Below are 23,115 nucleotides of genomic sequence, written 5' to 3'. Positions count from 1 at the left end.
GAGTGTTTAGCGTTCCCTCTCGTCTGACCCATGGCCTGGTCCTGCCTCATCACCAGGAGGCGTCGTTCGAGTACCTCCACAACGAGGCGGAGCGTCTGCTGTTGGAGGCCATGGATGAGCTGGAGGTGGCCTTCAACAACACCACCGTGCGCACCGACTGCAACCACATCTTCCTCAACTTCGTCCCCACCGTCATCATGGACCCCTCCAAGGTCAGTGGCGCCGCCCCAGGGTCCGTCCCGACAGAGAGGAAGTCGCGAAACAGCGCTCGGGACGGCGCCGCATGAGCCCCCCCCCTGTGACGGTTCTCCCCTCGTTCGGCGCTCGCTACGGGCGCCGGGGTGCAGGCCTAGCGCACCCCCCTCACTCTCTGACCTCGTTCAGACTTGGTTTTAGAACGCGTTTTGGACGATCGGATTCAAAGTGGACAGCGCTAAATACGAGTGTAAACAGCCAGCAAAACGTTTTGTGAAATGTTTCCTCAAACCACTTACCGAGGGGGTCTGGGACGCATTTGACCACAAATCTTTAGAAGTCTAAATGCTAACGCGTCCTGAAGTGTCCCCGACAAAGACGTAACAGGGAAACACATTATCAATGCAGGATAATGTTTCTCCTTTTTCCCCTTAGCCTGCACTCTTTTGCAAGTCGCAAATTTCTTGTCCCATCAGTCAAAGCAGTTGGAATAGTCCTACTATGTACATTCGTTTTTCAAACGTCTTCAGTTGCTTTCATGCGCACTTTAAAAAAATCTGCCCGAAGTCAAACTGACTGATTATTGATTTGTTTACGTGGAACAGCTGTGCGACACACGCAGGCAGGAGCGAGTGAGTTACTATGGTTACAGTACATAGGTGGTCATTTCATTTCAAATGTTTATTTATACTCGTGAAACACTGAAGTTTCCCTCATTTACAGTGATGACACACTGACTACACCCCGATAACACAGAGACACAAATCAACAAAACAAATGCAATATACAATAATAATAATTAAAAACAGTTACAGGTTGAAGTACATACTGTATGTCTAGAGCAGGCATTCCCAAACTGTGAGGCGGATCTCCCCTGGGGGCCCCAATGTCTATGGTTTTTATGAACGAAACGTGATTTTAAAGGTCAGAAGATCGAAATAAATAATGGGAGAGATGTGTACTAAATGTGTGGATAGTGCAGAGAGAGCCTCCCCCCGCAGGCATGAATGTATTGTGTGAAAACGTCATATCGTTAACTAGCAACAGGTGCCACCGAGCTAACTTCGCTGTGTAACGTTATGGGCTAGCTAACGCTGCCTTGCATAATGGACAAATTTGGGGGGTTGGGGGGGTGCGGGTGTGTCACTGTTTTCAGAGGGGAGGCCCACATTGATGGAGTTTGGTAACCCATGGTCTAAAGCCATGGACAAACTCCCATTTGGAGGAGCATGATAGACGCAGGTGTAAACGACCACGTGTCTCGCTGTCCACTTGCGATCCGATCGTCCGCATTTTGAAAGCGCGTCTAAACAGGCTCCCCTCCGCAGATCGAGGAGTCGGTGCGCTCCATGGTGATGCGCTACGGCAGCCGGCTGTGGAAGCTGCGCGTCCTGCAGGCCGAGCTGAAGATCAACATCCGCCTGACGCCCACCGGGAAGCAGATCCCCATCCGCCTGTTCCTCACCAACGAGTCGGGCTACTACCTGGACATCAGCCTGTACAAGGAGGTCACCGACGCGCGGACCGGACCGGTGGGGCCCAAGGACCGACAGGTGGGGGGCCGCGCTCGCTCGTCAACAAACCCCCCCCCCCTTCCTCCCTCCCCTCACCCACTCACAGGCCGGGGGCGTGGCCTCACTCAGCTCCTCCCAAAATGCACCGTTTAAGGGAAGAGCCAAACTTTTGCTGTTTGTTTGGTTTAGCGGTATGGTTATGATATTATGAGTCTTGTCAGTAAATGGGTATATTTGAAAAGGTGCTGGGGTCCGTGGAGTGATGTTCCGCCCCTGGTCTGGTGGACAAGCTCATGACTGATGATCACACATGTTTCCCCTTTTTCAGGTCAACAGGTAAGTGACAGGTCATCTTGTGTCATTCCATCCCGGGAAAAAGTTCCATCGTTCAAGAGGCAGTAGTGTAACAGTTGTGTGGGATTGGAATCAAAACACCGACTTTCTACTGTACATGGGAACCCAAATATATATATATATATTTATATATATATATATATATATATATATATATATATATATATATATATATATATAGAATATGTGTTATATATATATATATATATATATATAGAATATGTGTATGTATATATATATTCCCACATTTACTATGTGGGCTACGAGCCTGTAATAAAGTTTATATATATATATATATATATATTACACCCAATATAATAATAATAATAATAATAAAAATAATTCATTTTATTTATTATTTATAAAGCACTTTTCATTGATCATATCTCAGAGTGCTGAATCTCCCGCTAGACCAAAGAGCACTTCCCAGAGATCCGGAGGTGACCGGGCCCAGTCATCACACCCGTTACGTTCTCAAAACCGCCTCTGCTCCAGACCACTGGCAGAGCCCACACGCTGCCTCAGAAGAACCACCGCTTACGGCCGTAGGTGGACGGCGGCGGAGCAAGGAATAATGACATGACACGCTCGCCGTTTGGTTTCTTTCGGGCGGCTGCCTTATTAGTTTCAAGGCGCTGAATATGAGAGGAGTGTTTAATGCGTTTTCTATTCCGGAGCGTCTAGACGTGGCTCAGTGAGGACTGAGCATTGTGCTCAGTCATATTCATTAACACTTGACTGCAGCCTCCGGCGGGGGCGGCTCGTCCCCGGGCCCCAGACGCGCCCAAACCCGCCAACACGTCTCAATGGCTCGGCTCGCTAGATGGGCTCCTCCTTTCTTCCATAAAGGACTCCTATTGTGTGACCCTGATGGCGCTCGGCCCGCCCGGCGCCTGAAAGCGCCTAATGGGACGGAAACGCTCGCGGCTGATAGGACGGTGGAGGAACATGTCAGGTCGCGGAGGCCCGGTTGACGGTAAAGGCTGGTAACGACCGCTGCGGCGGCGGCCCGGTCACCACACCCGCGCTCACCGTTCTCACGTGAGCAGAAGCTGTCTGTCCTCGCCTCGGCGTGTTCTCAGAGAGGGTCTGTCGTTTATGTGTGTGTGTGTGTGTTAGCAGCGAGTGACCCGAGTCTCTCTCTCTCTCCTCTCTTCTCTCTCTCTCTCTCTCTCTCTCTCCCTCCCTCTCTCTCCCCCTCTCTCTCCCTCCCTCCCTCCTCTGTCCAGATCATGTTCCAGGCCTACGGGGACAAGCAGGGTCCTCTCCACGGCATGCTGATCAACACGCCCTACGTCACCAAGGACCTGCTGCAGTCCAAGCGCTTCCAGGCCCAGTCGCTGGGCACCACCTACGTCTATGACTTCCCCGAGATGTTCAGACAGGTAGGAGCGCGGGCGGCCCTGGCGGCGGACGTGCCTGTTGGAGCGTACCGCCGGAGGTAGGGGGGGGGGGGGGGGGGGGGCGGTCTTGTCCTAGCTGCTTGACAGTTACTGGTTAAACTGGCCTATGGCTGCCTTTGGGCCCTTAACCCCTTCCTGCTCCTGCTCAGCTACTTGTGTCAATCACTCCCTCCCCCCCCCCCCAAAAAAAAGGTTGATTATTGTTTTGTTGTGAAAGCAGCAGTGCCCTCACCCCTGTTCTCTGACCCCTCCCTGCCCAGGCCCTGAAGAAGCTGTGGCACTCCAGCCAGGCTCACGCCCACCTGCCCAAGTGCCCCCTACCCTCCGAGCTGCTGACCTTCACCGAGCTGGTCCTGGACCCACAGGGGCAGCTGGTGCAGATGAACCGCCTACCGGGGGGCAACGAGGTGAGGGGGGTCCTGGCTCGCATGCAGCGCCACAGACACCGGAACTGAAATCTGATACAAGAGAAGATTCACATTTATTAGTGTCGGCTCACATATTTTTCATACCGAGCTCCAGGTTCTTTTGTCTCTCCGTTGAGACGTGAGGTTCCGTTCGTGTCCTGTAGGTGTCTCTGTGCTCCTTTGGCAGGATTGTGGTCTGGCTGTTTGCCAGGTTATCGTGAGGCTTAGGAGTACAACAGGATTCCTTTCCAATATACCAACTGGTATTCACTGGTGTGTGTGTCTGTGTGTGTGTCTGTGTGTGTGCCTGTGTGTGTGTGTGTGTGTGTGTGTGTGTGTGTGTGTGTGTGTGTGTGTGTGCGTGTGCCTCTGTGTGTGTGTTTGTGTCTGCGTGTGCCTCTGTCTCCGTGTGTCTTTGTGTGTGTGTGTGTCTCTGTGTGTGTGTGCGCGTGTCGTCCCCCCAGATCGGCATGGTGGCCTGGCGCATGACCCTGCGGACGCCGGAGTACCCGACCGGCCGCGAGATCGTCGTCATCAGCAACGACATCACGCACAAGATCGGCTCGTTCGGGCCTCAGGAGGACGTGCTGTTCCTGCAGGCGTCGGAGATGTCGCGCGCCAGCGGCATCCCGCGCGTCTACATCGCCGCCAACAGCGGCGCCCGCATCGGCCTGGCGGAGGAGATCCGACACATGTTTCACGTGGCCTGGCAGGACCCCGCCGACCCCTACAAGGTCAGCCGGCATCAGGGTGGCACGGGGGGGGCATCGCCTGGGCAACAGATGGAGCCTGACCGGGGGGGGGGGTCACAGACCCTGAGGTCTCTGTAAAAGAAACCTAGGTACCCAATAGACTAGGTACCAATAGACTAAACCCTCTTTAAACGAAGAGTTAAATCGAATTAAAATTCAAAATAGAATGCACCCTCGATTTGACGGTATTTCATTCGACGGTACAAAAGCAACTGCAGGTCATCAGATGCGCATTTGGGTTTTCCGTTGCAGAATTATATCAGTAGTCCTCCTCTCCCCTGTGGGCTGAACCAGAACCGTCTGTCTCTCTCTCTCTCTCTCTCCTCAGGGCTTCAAGTACCTGTACCTGACCCCTCAGGATTATAAAAAGGTCTCCGCCCTCAACTCTGTCCACTGTGAACACGTGGAGGACGAGGGAGAGTCCAGGTGAGACCGTTTATTACCTCCCCAGCGCGAGCTCACCCCCCCAGACACCGCGTCCCCCCCCCCCCCAAAACCCCCGTATCCACAGCCGGCCGCTAACCGTGCAGAGGGCGACGGCCTGCGCGCGACCACACGCCAACGGCCAGAGGACGAAGGAGAGAAGGATGGCGTGGGGGGTCCCGGGTCTGACTGGAGCTTTTCCTCCCGCAGGTACAAGATCACCGACATCATCGGGAAGGAGGAGGGGCTGGGCGTGGAGAACCTGAAGGGCTCGGGGATGATCGCCGGGGAGTCTTCGCTGGCCTACGAGGAGGTCATCACCATGAACCTGGTACGCTCGACACGCGCCAAACACACACGCGCCAACGGCACAGACAGACTGACAACACAGAATAAACAAAGGCACAGCACACACAAGACACAATAGCTCACTACGTGGTAACTTATGAGGTTAGTTTGAAAGGGGCCTAAGGGGCCTAACCGGGCCCTCGCCATCCTCTTGTCTCTGCCCAGGTCACGTGTCGAGCCATCGGCATCGGGGCCTACCTGGTCAGGCTGGGCCAGAGGACCATCCAGGTGGAGAACTCTCACATCATCCTGACAGGGGCCGGGGCCCTCAACAAGGTGAGGCCACGCAGGGACCAGTCACGTTTGAGAAGTCCACTTTATTTCTATACTGTAGCACTGTTCATACAAACAAATGTAGCACACAGTGCTTTAGAGAAAAATTAAAAACAGTGAAAATAGATAAAAAATAAGAGAAAAAAAGAAAGAAATCATATATGGTAAAAGAGAATAGAAAGTAAGAGAATACAAAATTAAAAGTGAGTATTTAAAAAAAAAAAAGAAAAAAAGAAATTACTATAGGTAAAACTACATGATGGAAGCGAGATTAAAAAGGTATGTCTTAAGATCTCGCTTAAAAGTTCCCGTGGTTTCGGCCGTCCTTAGGTATCCCCTCACACACGGCCACGTAACGCGAAGGCTGCTGCTGTTGACGTGCAGTCCTGGTCTTGGTCCTGTGGCGCAGGAGACCCCGCTGTAGCCTTCCCCACTCCGGAGCGCGCCCTGTTAAATTAAGCTCTTGAAAGACAGCGTTAAGGGAATTTTCTTTTGATTGACCTGGGTTTTTTTTTGTTGGCTTTTTGACAAGACGTTAACGTGCTCTGGTTGTGCACCATGTGCTGTCGCCTGTGACCCAAATAGATTGTCCCTTAGTTCATGCAATTAACGCATCTGCATTTTAATATGCTATTCCTCGATTAATATGTATTAGTCGGTCGTGTCATTTATTTTGTAGTTAATTTCGGCGAGAGAGGGCAAGTGGTTGATGGGAGGGGCCTCGTCTGTCTGTGCGTCTTTGGGCTCTGTGTACGCGCTGGAACTGAAGGGCTTGGCCTCGTCTGTCTGTGCGTCTTTGGGCTCTGTGTACGCGCTGGAACTGAAGGGCTTGGCCTCGTCTGTCTGGGTGTCTTTGGGCTCTGTGTATGCGCTGGAACTGAAGGGAAAGCCCCGCTGACCAATGGGTGCTCCCCACAAAGTCAACAGAAAGGGCGTCTCCGTCTGACTCCTAGGGATGGCGGGAGCGACGGCGTCGTGTCCAAATCAGACATTTCAAATCATAACGGTGTCTGGGATCTTGCGTTTCTCTCTCTCTCTCTCTCTCTCTCTACATTTTTTCCCAGCTCGGCGATCAGGCCTCCTCCTCCCCCTTCTCTCCCCCTTTCTCCCTCATCCCCCTCCTCTTCCTCCTCCCTTGTTCAGTGGTAGAGCCCCCCCCCCCCCCAGCGTTCCCCCAGTGTAATGGAGAGAGAGGCATGAAGTTGTTATTTGCATAGAAATAGCGTGACGCCCAAGGCTGTGGCGCCTGAGAAGGACACCCATATCATTTGTCACCAATCAGAATGAAAAGTTTTGCTGAGGCAGATTGTTTTCTCTCTCGTGTGTGTGTGTGTGTGTGTGTGCGCTCCGCCAGCGCTGCCCCCCACCCCCCCCGTCTCTGTCCCTCTCTCTCTCTCCCTCCTCCTTCCTGTCACTGTATTAACATGACTCCATTCCAAATTACATGACAAATCGCCGCATGACAAAACACAACATGCACATTTCCATTTGCAGATTTGGCTGGAAGCGTTCCTGTGAGCGTGCGTGCGTGTGTGTGCGTGCGCATGTACATGAGTCGCTGTCTTGCTATTCTGACTGGATTCCAGAGGTGCAGCACAGGGACTTCCATACAGTAGAGGAGTTGTCTGTACAGTCAAAGTACAGCTTCTTCTAAATTATGAATTTGTTCATTTTTCCAAAATGGTGGTGGGGTTTCCAGCAGAAATATGAGGCAGAAGAATGCACATAGGCTCACATAGTATATATCCTGATATATTATATAGGTATATCATAGGATATATCCTCATATATCTAAGTATATCATATGTTATATCCTCATATATAATCCTCATATATGTAGGTATATCATAGTATATATCCCAGGGTTTCCGTTAGCCGGTAATTACCGGTTTTTGTCCGGAAAAATCTGTTGAAGTCCGATATATTAAAATCTCTCCGGTCGTAATGTCCGGACAAAATAATTCCCCCTAATTGTATTGGGCCTACAATAGGCTAAAATTACATTTCCATATATTATGATTCCTTTTGAATATAAAAAAACAAATAGGCCAATTCATTTTGTTCCGTTAATGTGTAGGCTATTGGCTAGTAGGCCTGTGTGATGAAAAAACAGCCGTAAGATAAACCTGCCTATAGCCTAGGCTAGCAGGCCACCATAGATAAACCTGCCTATAGCCTAGGCTAGCGGGCCACCATAGCAAGCGAGCCTGATTGAGGTATGGAGCTTGAGGCTAAAATGGAAAGGCCTATTAATATAGAATGGAAATTAGCCTATGCACGTTGTAAGTTCTTACACTTTATTTAAGTAGGCTATATTTATTTTCAGAGTTTTGTCCTATTTTAGCCTATCTGATAAAAGGCCGAAATTAGACTATAGGCCTAGCCTATGAATTCCAATCAGCGCAGCCGTAGGCCTTAAATTAAAATGTTAAGAGAAGCCTACATGTTGCCTCTTGCACTTTTAAATAAAAATGTTATATATCTAGTCATGCATTGTGGCATTTCTTTATTCAGCCCAGCCCGCCCATCAGTTGTTTCTCAACAGTTATGTCCTCCTCATCCTCATAGCCTACTGAGATGTCCTTGGTTATAATGATGCTGTTTTATTGATAAAAAAGGGTAGGCTAAAACTGGAAAGAGAAATTAGTAAACACATATTACTGTCGCGAATCCCAAACCAATTAGCCTACGTCCTCAAATCCGATTCATGCAATTGAAATAAACATTCATGTTCTAGCCTACAGTCGCAATTCAAAGGTGAATATTTTTGTGGCTGTGCAATTCCATATCGGCCTAGCGCATGGAATCATGACAGCCTATCACACATTTAATCATACGGATGCGAAATAAGACAATAAATGGCATATATAAGCTACACAACGGCCAATCACCGCGACAAACACCTATAATAAGCCTAATATTCTATTATTATATAATGACCGGAATTTCTCCAGTTTGTCCGGAAAAGTCTAATCTTCCCGGACACATTGACCGGTACCGATTTTCTCTAACGGAAACCCTGATATATCCTCATATATAATCCTCAGATATATAGGTATATCATAGGATATATTCTCATATATATATATATATATATAAGTATATCATAGTATATATCCTCATATACTGTATATAGGTATATCATAGGATATATCCTCATATATATAAGTATATCATAGGATATATCCTCATACTGTATCTAGGTATATCATAGGTTATATCCTCTCTCTGTAGATGGGCTGACTAACTAAAACCCAGTGAAGGGGTAGACGGTCACCCAGAGACCATTATCTCATTCACAGCTGGAAATCTCTCAGATTGTACAGTGGCTGGATGGTAACTACAGGCACATGTACCCCAGTGGGCCGTTTCAGTCTAATACCCCCTATCCTCCTCCCCTCTCCCTCTCCCTCCCTCTCTCGCTCTCTCTCTCCCCCTCTTCTTTTCTCTCTCGGTTTCTCCCTCTTCCTTTCTATCTCTCTCCCTCTTTGTTTCTCTCTCTCTCCTCTCTCTCTCTCCTTCTCTCTCTCTCTCCCCCTCTCTTTTCTCTCTCGGTTTCTCCCTCTTCCTTTCTCTCTCTCTCCCTCTATGTTTCTCTCTCTCTCTCTCTCTCTCTCTCTCTCTCTATTTCTCTCTCTCTCTCTCTCTCCCTCTCTTTGCTCTCTCGGTTTCTCCCTCTTCCTTTCTCTCTCTCCCTCTTTGTTTCTTTCTCTCTCTCTCTCTCTCCCTCTTTATCTCTCTCTCCCTCTTTATCTCTCCCTCTCTCTCTCTCTCTCTCTCTCTCTCTCTCTCTTCTGTTCTCTCTCAGTCTCTCCTGGTGAATCTTAATGAAGCCGGGCCTGGCTGGTGGCTCAGGGAGGGTAGCAGGCTCTCCTGCCTGTCAAGGTGACTGCAATGCTTCCTGGGGCCGCAGGCCGTCCTGACAGCTTTAGGAGAGTGCTCCAGATTTGTAGTGGGGGACATAACCATTAATGGTAATAAAGAAAGTAAATGATGGCTGAAGAGGTGAAAGCTGAGAGTGATGAACGAGCTCCTCTCTGTGTTTTACCGAACCATGCCCCCTCCCAACCCCTCCCCTCCGCCGTACGCCGCCCGAACACCCGCTGTTGGTTCCTGGGGCGGTGGGGGGGTGGGGGAGGGGGGGGGTCACAGCAGCAGTTTGGACGGCAAAATGAGTTCAGTGGCCTCTGTGCCATCCTTCATTAGCCTCTCGCACCCTGAGAGACGCACGATAAACCAGTACAGACACACACACACGGGCATTCTCTTCCACTGGCCAGTCACCGTGTGTGTGTGTGTCTGTGTGTGTGTGTCTGTGCGCTTGTGCGTGTGTGTGTGCGCGCGTGTGTGAGCCAGGGCGGTGTGAGCCAGGGCGGGCAGATCTTTGTCACGCCGCCTGTCGATAGTGTGAGTGAATGGAGTGTCGGGGAGGAGAAGGCGCAGGTATTAATTCACTCTGGAGGTTACAAATAACCCTGAGGAGGAGAGGAGCAGAGCGAGAGAGCCACCAAGCTGATACACTGATCCCTGGCCCCGGTCATCGACTGTATCGACGAGGCTTCGGGCCCTGAGCGGCAGGCTCCCTGTCCCCTTGTGTGTGTGTGTGTGTCCGTGTGTGTGGGGTCCTATTGATCGGGGGTCCACCAAGGGGCCCCAGGCCCTGTGACAACACTCTCCATCCCCAGCCGTGGTGACTGCCCATAGGGATGGACCACCACACTCACTCTCCCCACCACCCTCCCAGGAACATGGCTTCTACAGTCCGACAGACTCACTATAGTATCACTATAGACTTTTACTGCCCGAGATGCTTTCTGCAGCGTGGCCTATAGTGTGTGTGCATTATAGTTCTGCAGGGCATCCTATAATCGTTGAAACGGCTGTCTCGTTGGGAGTTGTCCCTTACCGGTCAGGAGGTGGCCTGGCTTCAATCTGGTGTGTGTGTCTGCCCCCCCCCCCCCCCCCCCCCCCCCACAGGTGCTGGGCAGAGAGGTGTACACCTCCAACAACCAGCTAGGCGGGGTGCAGATCATGCACAACAACGGCGTGACCCACAGCACCGTGTGTGACGACTTCGAGGGCGTGTTCACCCTGCTGCACTGGCTCTCCTACATGCCCAAGGTAAACCTTTTATTCACCCACTTTTTTTATTTTATTTAACCTTTTATTTAGACAGCTCTAAGAGCAAGGTCTCTTCTGCAAATATGCACTGTATTACAAAAATACAAAATATATACAAATATATATATATATGCAAATTCCCTCCTTCCTTCCTTCCTTCCAACCTTCCAGTGTTCATCCAGTCCAGTGCCCATCCTCAACAGCAAGGACCCCATAGACCGGCCAGTGGAGTTTGTGCCGACCAAGACCCCCTACGACCCTCGCTGGATGCTGGCAGGGCGCCCCAGCCAGAGTGAGTGGCTCCTCTGGAACCCCCCCCCAACATGTCTTAAATCCATCTAGATTATCATTGTTAACTACTTGTAAAGGACTATTATCTATTCCCACCGTCATAGTGTGATAACGGCTCTCTCTGTGTCTCTCTCTCTCTCTCTCTCTCTCTCTCTCTCTCTCCCCCTCCCTCTCTCTCTCTCCCCCTCCCTTTCTCTCTCTCTCTCTCTCTCTCCCTTTCTCTCTCTCTCTCCCTCTCTCTCTCTCTCCCCCCCTCTCTCTCTCTCTCTCCCCCTCCCTCTCTCTCTCTCGCTCTTCCTCTCCCCCTCTCTCTCTTTCTCTTTCTCTCTCTCTCTCTCTCTCTCTCTCTCTCTCTTTCTCTCCGCATCATCTTAATCGCTCACTCTGAGTCATATTAATCCAGCCTAAGTGCTGGCTCAGCAGGTATGAGACAGCAGCCCCTCATACACTACCCCTGATTACGGTGTCATTTGTGGAGGCAGATGTGTGATCTGAGGTTGGGGGGGGGGGGGGGGGTAACGCCCCACATCTACCTCCAAACGACACAGTAGCCAAAGGGCGGCTGCAGGCTGATATCATTGGGGTCGGAGGTTAAGCTCATTCATGACTGCGGCGGGCGGCGGCCGTAGGGGGAGGAGATTCCTCATCCCGACACTCGGGGGAGACGGGCGGTCTGAGCCAGGGGCCCCGGCGCCGGCGCCGCTCGGTTGGAGAGATAGCGGCGGAATGGATGGTTCATGTTTTACACAGGGGTCGGGGCCCCCCGGCCGATTCCATATCAGTGTAATTACCACTTTGGGCAGGGGGAGAGAGATTGGGGGTGGGGGGGGGCGGCGCCGGGAGCCGGCCCGCGTCTTCAGTCGTGACGAGTGGGCCGGCTTAATTGAATGGTAACCTCGGAGACGGGGGCCCGTCTCTCCCACTCTGCCGCGCTGCAGAAGAGCTGAGCTCGGCTGTTTGCGCACGCCATCTATCATGGTCTCTGCCAAGATCCCCGGGAAAATACACTACGTTCCCGACGCGTGCGTCTGACAGGGGAGCGCGGTGCACGGGGGAGTCTGCAGGGACGAATGTACCGCTCAGCCAAATTGGGGAACGGTCGCGTTTCTAATTTGCAGAAATGGGTGTTTGTGTTAACTGCCATAATACTGGTAATACTGGAGATAATCTATTTTCTCTCACTCGTTGTGCTCCCCTCTTTCTCAACCCTCTCTCATTTTCTCTTGCTCCCTCTCTGCCCCCCTTTCTCTCCCTCTCCCTCTCTCTCTCTCTCTCTCCCCCCCCTCTCTCTCTCTCTCTCCCTCTCTCTCCCCCTCTCTCCCTCTCTCTCTCTCCCTCTCTCCCCCCCCCTATCTCTCTCTCTCCCTCTCCCTCTCCCTCTCCCTCTCCCTCTCCCTCTCCCTCTCCCTCTCTCTCCCCCCCTCTCTCTCTCTCTCTCTCTCTCCCCCCCTCTCTCTCTCTCTCTCTCTCCCTCTCTCTCCCCTTCTCTCCCTCTCTCTCTCCCCCCCCCCCCCCCTATCTCTCTCTCCCTCTCTCTCTCTCTCTCCCTCTCTCTCTCCCTGCAGCTCCTAAGGGTGTGTGGCAGAATGGGTTCTTTGATCACGGCTCCTTCATGGAGATCATGCAGCCATGGGCTCAGAGTGTGGTGGTAGGCAGAGCCAGGTAAGCATACACACACACACACACACACACACACACACACACACACACACACACACAGTAGTCCCTGGGTTAAGCCTAGTATTTCCACCCAGCCCCCTGTAGTGAATATGACACATGCATAGTATAGTGCATTGCAGCTTTCCGAAGCACAGATTGTACTTACTTTACACCCACGACACCACTGACCTATCTTAACCCTGCCCATTGACCCCTGACCTCTGACCTGCCGCCGGGCTGTGTGGCCTGTCTCATTGACGAGTGAACCCTCTCTGGCAGGCTGGGCGGCATCCCCACCGGAGTGGTTGCTGTGGAAACCAGATCGGTGGAGCTGTCGATCCCGGCCGATCCGGCCAACCTGGACTCAGAGGCCAAGGTACACTACTCTAACACTGTGTGTGTGTGTGCGTGTGCGTGTGCGTGTGCGTGTGTGTGTGTGTGTGCGCGTGCGTGCGTCTGTCAGGCATAGGGATGAGACGTTTACCGTAAAACCGTGAACCGCGGTATAAAATGTCCACGGTATTAGAACCGTGACATTCCCTGTGTTCACGGTATTACGTTTACGGTATTACACAATAATGCGCTGCCGAAACTTCACATTTCAAATTGCTTGCAACAGTTAATTTTGTAATTTAATATAAGATTGCTATTAATAAACTGACACACTAATGTTCAATAAAGCTGTTTTCCTTCAAAGTAAAATACTTGTTTTTTTTAAAATACTTGTTTTTTTATGTGTGTTGGTTGGGGAGGTGAAATACCGTATACCGTGAAATACCGTAAACCGTACCGTGTAACTAGATACCGTACCGTAATGCAAAAATCCATACCGTCTCATCCCTAGTCAGGCATGCATGCAAACGAAATTCGCCGTTTTGAATCAAAAATAGGTCACTTATGTGATTCGTGCAGATCCGATGAGAAATGTTTTTGTTTGTGTGCGTGTGCTTGTGCGTGCGTGTGCTTGTGCGTGTGTGTGCGTGTGTGTGCGTGTGTGTGTGTGTGGGGGGGGGGGGGGGTCGAGAGCCTGCCTGTCAAAGTGACTTGCATCGAAAGACAATAAATCCGGTGCATGTGGACATTGGGATTGGGCCAATGGAGCGCGGAGATCTGATACTGTGGAAGCGTGTTAGGATCTGTGTGCGCAGACATTGACAGATCTGATACTGTGGATGCGTGTTAGGATCTGTGTGCGCAGACATTGACAGATCTGATACTGTGGATGCGTGTTAGGATCTGTGTGCGCAGACATTGACAGATCTGATACTGTGGATGCGTGTTAGGATCTGTGTGCGCAGACATTGACAGATCTGATACTGTGGATGCGTGTTAGGATCTGTGTGCGCGTACATTGACAGATCTGATACTGTGGATGCGTGTTAGGATCTGTGTGCGCGTACATTGACAGTCAGTAAAAAGACAGCAAGTCAAACTGAGCCAATCAACTGGCTGGTCACAGAACAGCGCCGGCCCAGTTTGTAACAAAACAAGCATTTGCTACAGTGCTGCATGGAGGTGCGTTTCAGCCACAAACCTACATGGAGATCAACTGAAATCCCAAAAAGTAGCCCCCCTGCCAGCCCGGGGTCATTCCCCTAAATGTAGTTGGTCGTCATACAGTATTCATTAATTTCAAGATATACGTTTTCTCCCCCCACTTTTCCTAATCTCAAATTCCATTTATTTTGCCTGCCACTCTCCGCCGATCGCTCAGCTGCTTGCTGCGTTTCTCTCACTGCAGGGTAACGAGCAAAACCTGGTATGGATATTCAGAGACTTGGCTGTTCTCACGCAATGAAAGCGGAATGGATTCATTTAGAGATGTGACTCGTCTCTGTATGTTAACGTTTTAGGACTAGTAGCTAATTCATTACGTGGACTAGTAGCTAATTCACTACATGGACTAGTAGCTAATTCAGTCCATAGTTGTGGTGGGGCTGCCATTTTGTTAATTTCCTTAGTAAATGTGAGTATATTATAGGTAAGTCTACATTGCACTTAATATGGTAAATGGACTGCACTTATATAGTGCTTTATATCCAACGAGCTTCACAGTGGCCTCTCATTCACTCACACACACGCAGTAGCTGCCATGCAAGGTGCTAATCTGCTCATTGGGAGCAATTCGGGGTACTTGCACAAGGACACTTCGACATGTGGACAGGAAGATTCGGGATTCGAACCGCCGACCCTACGGTCATTGGACGATCTGCTCTACCTCCTGAGCCACAGGCGCCCCAAACTAAATTAATACTTTGAACTTTATTTTGTTCAATGTAAAAAAAATACAATTGATTTATCTATTTTTTTATTTACATTTTGTAGCTAATGAAAAAAAATCCCTCCATACCCCCGCCCCCCCTAGAAGATGTTTTTCTCTGCTCACACATCCTTCTCACCTTTTTCACCCCTAACCAGTTTGCATGCCTTGTGTGTGTGTGTGTGTGTCTCTCTGTCTCTCTCTCTCTCACACATGCGCACACACACGTGGACACACACGTGCATACACACATCATGATTGCCAACCCCGTGTTGTGCTTGTGTTGACAGATCATCCAGCAGGCTGGCCAGGTGTGGTTCCCAGACTCCGCCTTCAAGACGGCCCAGGCCATCAAGGACCTGAACCGCGAGGGCCTTCCTCTCATGGTGTTCGCCAACTGGAGGGGCTTCTCCGGAGGCATGAAAGGTATCGACCAATCAGCATGTGGAGGGTTTCATTCCAGCACTCCATCTCAATAATGACTGATCTGCTCATGGAAAAATCATTGCGGGCCGAAAAATAGGATCCGAATTAAAAAAAAAAAAAAGTGTGGAATATTTTGAATTGCAATTGGCTCACGACCTGGACCCGCGCCCCCTGTCGACAGACATGTACGACCAGGTGCTGAAGTTCGGGGCCTACATCGTGGACGGTCTGAGGGAGTACAGGCAGCCCGTCCTGGTCTACATCCCCCCCCAGGCTGAACTGAGGGGGGGCTCCTGGGTGGTCATCGACCCCACCATCAACCCCCGCCACATGGAGATGTACGCCGATAAGGACAGCCGGTGAGTACCCCCTCCACCGACGACCGGCTCCAAAAGTATACTGCGTCTCCCAAGAGTCCCTGTCACTGTTCAGGTGGTCGTGTTCGCTGAACAATAATACATTTATATCAATGGCCTGAGGATGCTTTCACGCGACGCCCGAGCACGCCGCTCCTTAGGAAACTATTAGAAGGAGAGCGCCAGGAACTTCCAAAAAGGCGCCTTTTGATTGCAGCCTCACTGTTGTGCTCTGTGCTCTAACGATGTCCTCTGTTCTATTCTCTCTCTGTCTCTCTCTCTGCCGCTCTCTCTCTGCCTCTCTCCCTCTCTCTCTCTCTCCCTCTCTCTTTTTCTCTCTCTGTTTCTCTCCCTCTCTCTCTCCCTCTCTCTCTTTCTCTCTCTCTCTGTCTCTCTCTGTCTGTCTCTCTCAAATTCAAATAAGCTTTATTAGCATGACCGATAAAAATCTATTTTGCCAAAGCATTACACAAAATTATTAGTTCATTAAACAACAAAAACCTCTCTCTCCCTCTCTCTCTCTCTGCTCCTCAGGGGTGGAGTGCTGGAGCCGGAGGGAACGGTGGAGATCAAGTTTCGGCGGAAGGACCTGGTGAAGACCATGAGGAGAGTGGACCCCGTCTACACGGGCCTGGCCGAGAGACTGGGTCGGTCCTCCAGCTGGTTCCTCCCTCGCGCACGCGTTCTCTCTCCCTCTATCTCCTCCTTCCTCCCTCGCTCTCTCTCCCGCGCTCGCTTGCTCTCTTGTCTCTAGCTCTCTTTTCTCTCTCCCTCTCACTGTGCATCTCTTCCCTTTCTCTCTGTCTCTCCTTTCTCTCTCTCTTTCTCTTTCTCTCTCTCGTTCTTTTTCCCTCGCTCTCTCCCACGCTCGCTTGCTCTGTCTCTAGCTCTCTTTTCTCTCTCCCTCTCACTGTGCATCTCTTTCCTTTCTCTCTGTCTCTCCTTTCTCTCTCTCTCTCTCTCGTTCTTTTTCCCTCGCTCTCTCTCCCACGCTCGCTTGCTCTCTGTCTCTAGCTCTCTTTTCTCTCTCCCTCTCACTGTGCATCTCTTTCCTTTCTCTCTCTCTCTCTCTCTCTCTCCCCCTTCCCCCCCCCCAATCTGTGTCTGCTTTACCTTCCTGCCGTGTCTCTCTGCGGGATGGTAATATATCGGGTGGGGTACGCGTGCTGTAATCTCCTGTCACTCTAGTTCTTTATCTGAGGGTGATTGTATCGTCCCCGCTGCTCTCTCCCCGGGGAGACGTGTCAATCACCGAGGGCCCAGATCAATCAGCAGCCCTTCTGTCTCTCTTGGCCCACCTATCGATTTACCCCTGGGCTCCGAGGAGGCCTGGGCAGAAGCTGAGGGGCTGACCGATTGGTTTTGACAGAAATCAATCAGGGCTGACATCCGCCAGGAGCTGGGAAGAACGCCGAGCCAATACACTGTTACTGAGAGGCGGCCGGCCAAGCCTCCGGACACCCGGGGGCCGCCGTCCAGCTAATGGGACCGCGGGCCTTCATCAAGCCCCTCGCACCGCCATGCGGGCAGGACTACCGCCGGGCCAGCCACTCGGGGGACAGCCTGTACAATGGGGTGCCGCGGTACTAATCGCTCTCTCTCTCTCTCTCTCTCCCTCCCACTGGGATCCCCCCCTCTCCCTACCTCCCCCTCCTCCTCCTCCAGGCACCCCGGAGCTGGGCCCCGCCGAGCGGAAGGAGCTGGAGACCAAACTGAAGGAGCGCGAGGAGTTCCTGCTCCCCATCTACCACCAGGTGGCCGTGCAGTTCGCCGACCTCCACGACACCCCGGGACGCATGCAGGAGAAGGGTGTCATCACCGTGAGTAGCCCCCCCCCCCCCCCCCCCCCCAATCCACCCACCACCGCCGTCAACGTGATCCACCAAACATTCCTCCGATCCTATCAGGAGAGCGCGTGGAGATCAAGGGTGCGACAGGCTCTCGGTAAGCCGCGTGAGCCCAGACATCATCACACTTGGGTGAGAGAGTGTAGTATAGTGAGCCGGCCCCCTGGCTTTCGGGGGGGGTGGGGGGGGTTGGCTGGTGCCGGAGCAGTCAGCGCGCGCCTAGGGAATAGAATGTTCCAATCTCACTCAGGCTGGGAGACGTGTCTTCATAATTACCTTCTGATGACCTGGTCCATCACCTCGCCCAGCACGGTACAGCCGCGGGGCAGGCACAGGAGACACACACACACACACACACCCTCTCTCTCTCTCTCTCTCACACACACACACACATTCTCACACGTACACTCACGTACATCCTCTCTCACACACATTTTTCAACTCCCACATACACACACACACACACAGTTGTCAAGAAGAACATAACGAGGAAGGTCTCAGGGTCATCTTCCTCTCTTAGACACTCTCGTAACAGCGCAGGAATCTGAGTGATGTGGCGCAGCTGTGTAGAACGCCACACCACACTGACAGCAGGTGCTCTTTACCCCAGACTAGATTCACCCGGAGCTCATTTCCTTGTCAATTCACAATCTCATTAAACGGAAGAGCATCTTCAGAACTGTTTTCGTTGAAACATTTTATTTCACTTGACATTTGTCTTAATGCCATCCCCGGAAGGTATGAGATAACACGATAAACTAGAAATGGTGCTCAGAGAGCACAGGCCTCTGCCCCTGAATGCATTGTGTGGCTCTGTGCACGCCAAAATTGAATGGCGTCTATATTTGCCCATGCTATACCTCTCCACCGAGTATCATGAAAAGCAGTCTGGTAGATTTTGTGTCATCCTGGTCCAAAAAATGAATGGAGGTGAATTCATTCATTCATTCGTTCAAAAGTTTATTTGGACAGGACAATGTGCACGTACATAAAATGTTCAAGAACATTAAAATGGATACACCAGATTTAGCTCAGAGCTACAATGGCTGTCTGGGCCGTGTTTGGGCGTCTCTTGGATGCATTGGATGAATCGCTGGGGTGGAAGTAAAATGACTGGAGGTGAATGGGTGGCTGTATTTGGCCAGCTCTGTGGCACCCCCCTCGGGTCACAGGCGGTGGGGGGCAGTGCGGTGCCCTCCAGGCTCTCCTCCCGCACACCCCAGTCCAACCCACATGTCTCTAGCGCCCCCACACAGGTAGCTGGCTTCCTTCTAAGTTATGTTTTCATTTTGTGTAATCCTAGTCCAAAAAATGATGAGGTGAATGGGTGGCTTTATTTGGGCGGCTCTGTGGTGCCCCCTTTCGGTCACACCCGGCGGGGGGCAATGGGGTGCACTCTGGGCTCTCCCCGCACACCCCAGTCCAAACCCCGTGTCTCTAGCAGGTAGGGCTTCATTACAAGTTTTGTTTTCATTCATGGATCCGGCCCATGATTCGAATCTGCTCCATATTTCATTTCATATCATAGTCCAAAACATGAATGGAGGTGAATGGCCAGTCCGGCTGTGTTTGCCCATGGACCTGACCCATGATTCGGATCTGCTCTCAAAATTTAAGGCTTTGTAAGTTGGCCCAGGCTACACCCCTCCACCGAGTTTCATGAAAATCGGTCAGGTAGTTTTTGCGTAATCCTGGTTCAAAAAATGGAGATGAATGGCCGGCCGTGTTATGGCGGCCTGTGGACCCGACCTGTGCTTCAGATCTGCTCCAAAATTGAATGTGTTCTAAGTTGGACCAAGCTACACCCTTCCACCAAGTTTCATGAAAATCGGTCCAGTAGTTTTTGCATAATCCTGCTAACAGACAAACACGCACGCACGCCACCAAAAACATTACCTCTCGGCCTGCGCTGTCGCTGGGGCGGAGGTAATAAGAGAACCCAGGAGATGCGTATCGCGTGTCAACTCTGAGAGAGAAACCCTATGGAGAACAGACCACCTTACTAGCTAATTTCACTCTCATTTCACCATCTCATGAAAAGGACAAGCATCTTCTGTAAAAAAACAACAACAACAAAAGCAAATTCAAAAGTGCTGTAAAGGCTATAGAAACCCAATCTATTGGTAGTTGTAATTGTTAACTGATCGTCATATGAACTATTACTGATTTTGCGCTTTGAGCTAGTCTTGTTAACATTTGTTGTCATTGTTGTAGCGGTTGTTATTGTTGTTTTTTGTTGTCATTGTGTATCGTAACCTTTATGTTTAGTTGTGTATCATAACCTTTATGTCTTTTTTTCTGGAAACTGTGTTGCTGCCACGCTTGGCCAGGATTCTCTTGTAAAAGAGATTTTAATCTCGAGTTTTTAACCTGGTTAAATAAAGGTATATATATATATATATAAACTAAACAAAACGTCTGTGCGCCTTCCTCAGGACATCCTGGATTGGCGGACGTCGCGTCACTTCTTCTACTGGCGTCTGCGACGGCTTCTGCTGGAGGACACGGTGAAGAGGAAGATCCAGGCGGCCAACACAGAGCTGACGGACGGCCAGATCCAAGCCATGCTGCGCCGCTGGTTCGTAGAGGCCGAGGGCGCCGTCAAGGTGAGCGCGCCGGTCTTCAAGGTGTCCCGACGTCCGGTACACAGTGCAGAGTGGATTATTGTTAACCTTGTGTTCTGTGTGGACCCTGGGAAGGGTAGGTGATACTTTGTAGCAACTAACAGGGAGCCAATTAAATAGAGAAATAAATAAATAAACTCATGCTGTCTGATACAGCCTCATCAACGAGGCGTATATTTGGTGCCCGCCGTGGTGCATAGGTACTCTAGAAGAACAAACACAAGGTTGTGATGAGGCGTCCAGACAGGGCCTTTACCCAGATACAGCGCTGTAGGCCAGGGTTGACTTCAGACCTGGGGTTGAATACTAAATCCTTTCAAGTACTTTTAGCGTTTGCTTTAGAGTGTCAGGTGGGTAAGGGTTTGCTTTTTTGGGGGGGGGAACAGCCCACCTGACGCCCACCTTTTTTCATGGAGTGTCAGGTGGGTAAGGGTTTGCTTTTTGGGGGGAACAGCCCAAAACAATGATTTCCAATAGTATTTGGACCCAGGTCTGGGTGACTGGAGCCAGCGGTAGAGTATCTTTAGAGGCGTCCACCTAGTCAGCTAAAACATTACCCCAATCAGGGCCGGCTATCTTAAGCCACAATTAATCTGAGCCCTGGCACGTGCAGATAGGAGGGCAACACGCTGTTTCTTAATTAAAAGCAAACGGATTAAAAATGATTAATAAGGGCATTAAATGTTCTCGCGGACTACAAGCACGAGCGCTCATGAAGCGGCATGAGGCCATTAAGGCCACCAGCCCCCCCCCCCCCCCACACACACACACACACACCCTCTCTCATCCCCCAATCTTCCTCCTAAGCCCCAGCTTGGCTTTGTTTGGGATCAGAGACGGCTACACTCATGCATATGTATTTCTCTATCAGGCCCAGTCAAAAGGCATCAGTCCTCCCCGGCTTTGTAGCGCTCTTTGACTTCTGGAATGAAAGTTTTTTTTTTTTTCTCTTTTCTTATTATTTTCATTTATTTATTTTGCATTCTTCTTGACTCGGTTCAAAACACGCTAGATCAAACAGAAGGTTATGAGAAAAGTGAATGTACTGTTTTCTGGCCTTTATTTATTTCTGGCCTCTATATTTATTTATGGAAAGTTGAAATACAGTATAAGCTTGGTTGTTTTTCCACCAATAGAGGAAAGGTAGATGTGAGTATTTACCCCCCCCCCCCCCCCCCCCCCTACGGCAGGCCTATCTGTGGGACAGTAATGAAGAGGTGGTTGAGTGGCTGGAGAAGCAGCTGGCTGAGGAGGAGGGCGCCAGGTCCGTCGTCGACGAGAACATCAAGTACATCCGCCGGGACCACATCCTCAAGCAGATCCGCAGGTCAGACCACACATACACATCTCTGGGCGTCCTCTTCTAAGATGGCGTCTGTGTTTAACCCTGTGTCGCCGGCGTCATCGGTCGGACTCCCAGCGGGGGGGCTTCGAAGGTAAAGCTCACCGCCCGACCCTTCCGTCTCTGTCCCCTCCCAGCATGGTGCAGACCAACCCCGAGGTCGCCATGGACTCCATCGTGCACATGACCCAGCACATCTCGCCCACGCAGCGCGCCGAGGTGGTTCGCATCCTGTCCACCATGGACGCCCCGGCTTCCACCTAGAGCGGGCTCTCCCCAGCCCGGCCCGGCCCTGGTACTGTACAGCCCAGCCCGCCCCACCAGGACCGGCACGCACCCTCACAACCTCCTGCACGGGAACGGCTGGAAACTGGGCCCGGAGGAGCCAACATGGAGGCCTGCGGAGCCTGGCCTATTACTGGTCGGCAATGATTCTGAAGGGGAGAGAGCGGTGAGACATACGGGGCCAGATTAATGCATAGGTCTTAGTGTTGATGTACGTTTATGTATATAAGTGCAATTGACAACTCAAAAAAAAAATACATAATTGGGGAAAGACATAACTGGAAATGGACGCTTTATGGTTGGACGTTTAACTCGGTGGAATGATGGTGGAACACAAGACAACGACGACTGGAGGCAGACTGGAGACTTCGAGAGCCATTTAGACCCCCTGCCCTTTTAACCAGGAAAATGCAAGTCACAGAACAGAAGCTAGTTTTCAAACAGAAAAATACAGCTTTTTTTTTTTTTTTTAAAGGGGGTTGTGGGAGAGTTTTAATGGATTTGATCTGGAGAACTAGCAGCTTGCAGGGGAGGGGTCAGTTTGCGAGAGTTTTGCACACCTGACATGGGAGCACTTAATTAATGATCGAACACGGGAAAATGGGGGGCGGGGTAACTGGCAGGAGGGGGTGGGAGGAGGGTATGGGGGTTCAACCAGACGAGGAAGGGCAGGAGAGAGCAGCAGGATGCAGGGAGTGAACCCCCATTCACACCCCCCCCACCACCACCTCACATGGCCTGGGGTGAGCAGCCATGGGCAGTCAGAGACAAGCTACAAAACCATGGTGGACGTAGCAGCTGTTAGCTCTATTCTCACTCACACACACACACACACTCCCTCACACACACACACACACACACACACACTCTCTCACACACACACACACACACACACACACACACACACACACACACACACACACACAGCTCTGAATGCACCTTACTGCTCATTGTTGTTTCACATGCACAGCCTCAGGCATCCGTTGGGCACGGCCTGCTCTGTAGACTTTATTCACTGCAATGATCGCTGGTCGTTGTACCATACTGGGGGAAAAAATCGACATTTGCCAATTATAGTGGCTTATTCCCACCAAAAAGAATCTTTGAAAAATCTGACTTTTTTTTTTCAGTTCATGTTTTTTTAAGCTAAGAATATTTTGAACAGCCGAGTGAGTAATTTATGAAATGTCAATCACGAGAGAAAGCAAGGTACTGTATGCCAGTCTTACACACGC

General features: G+C 50.9%; 1 protein-coding gene across 4 annotated transcripts in view; it reads left to right on the top strand.

The window, feature by feature from the left end:
- The window catches only part of acaca (acetyl-CoA carboxylase alpha), a 51,340-nt gene extending 29,138 nt beyond the window's left edge, over positions 1 to 22,202 (top strand). For all 4 annotated transcript variants that reach the window (XM_084449682.1, XM_084449680.1, XM_084449681.1 and 1 more), the window contains 19 exons: positions 57 to 212; positions 1,524 to 1,748; positions 3,293 to 3,448; positions 3,727 to 3,873; positions 4,338 to 4,607; positions 4,954 to 5,051; positions 5,259 to 5,379; positions 5,562 to 5,672; positions 10,647 to 10,790; positions 10,962 to 11,082; positions 12,647 to 12,743; positions 13,020 to 13,116; positions 15,291 to 15,426; positions 15,608 to 15,785; positions 16,317 to 16,429; positions 17,448 to 17,602; positions 20,065 to 20,235; positions 21,444 to 21,580; positions 21,733 to 22,202. In XM_084449682.1, the coding sequence (XP_084305808.1) occupies positions 57 to 212; positions 1,524 to 1,748; positions 3,293 to 3,448; positions 3,727 to 3,873; positions 4,338 to 4,607; positions 4,954 to 5,051; positions 5,259 to 5,379; positions 5,562 to 5,672; positions 10,647 to 10,790; positions 10,962 to 11,082; positions 12,647 to 12,743; positions 13,020 to 13,116; positions 15,291 to 15,426; positions 15,608 to 15,785; positions 16,317 to 16,429; positions 17,448 to 17,602; positions 20,065 to 20,235; positions 21,444 to 21,580; positions 21,733 to 21,859 (2,760 nt within the window). In that variant the 3' untranslated portion in view covers positions 21,860 to 22,202. The remainder of the gene's footprint in view (positions 1 to 56; positions 213 to 1,523; positions 1,749 to 3,292; positions 3,449 to 3,726; positions 3,874 to 4,337; positions 4,608 to 4,953; positions 5,052 to 5,258; positions 5,380 to 5,561; positions 5,673 to 10,646; positions 10,791 to 10,961; positions 11,083 to 12,646; positions 12,744 to 13,019; positions 13,117 to 15,290; positions 15,427 to 15,607; positions 15,786 to 16,316; positions 16,430 to 17,447; positions 17,603 to 20,064; positions 20,236 to 21,443; positions 21,581 to 21,732) is intronic.
- Positions 22,203 to 23,115: the final 913 nt, after the last annotated feature.

This window comes from Borostomias antarcticus (assembly GCF_949987555.1).
Source record: "Borostomias antarcticus genome assembly, chromosome: 15".
NCBI classification, from domain to species: domain Eukaryota; kingdom Metazoa; phylum Chordata; class Actinopteri; order Stomiiformes; family Stomiidae; genus Borostomias; species Borostomias antarcticus.
The sequence above is the reverse complement of the archived record's forward strand: the minus strand, read 5'-3'. Positions and strand labels throughout refer to the sequence as shown.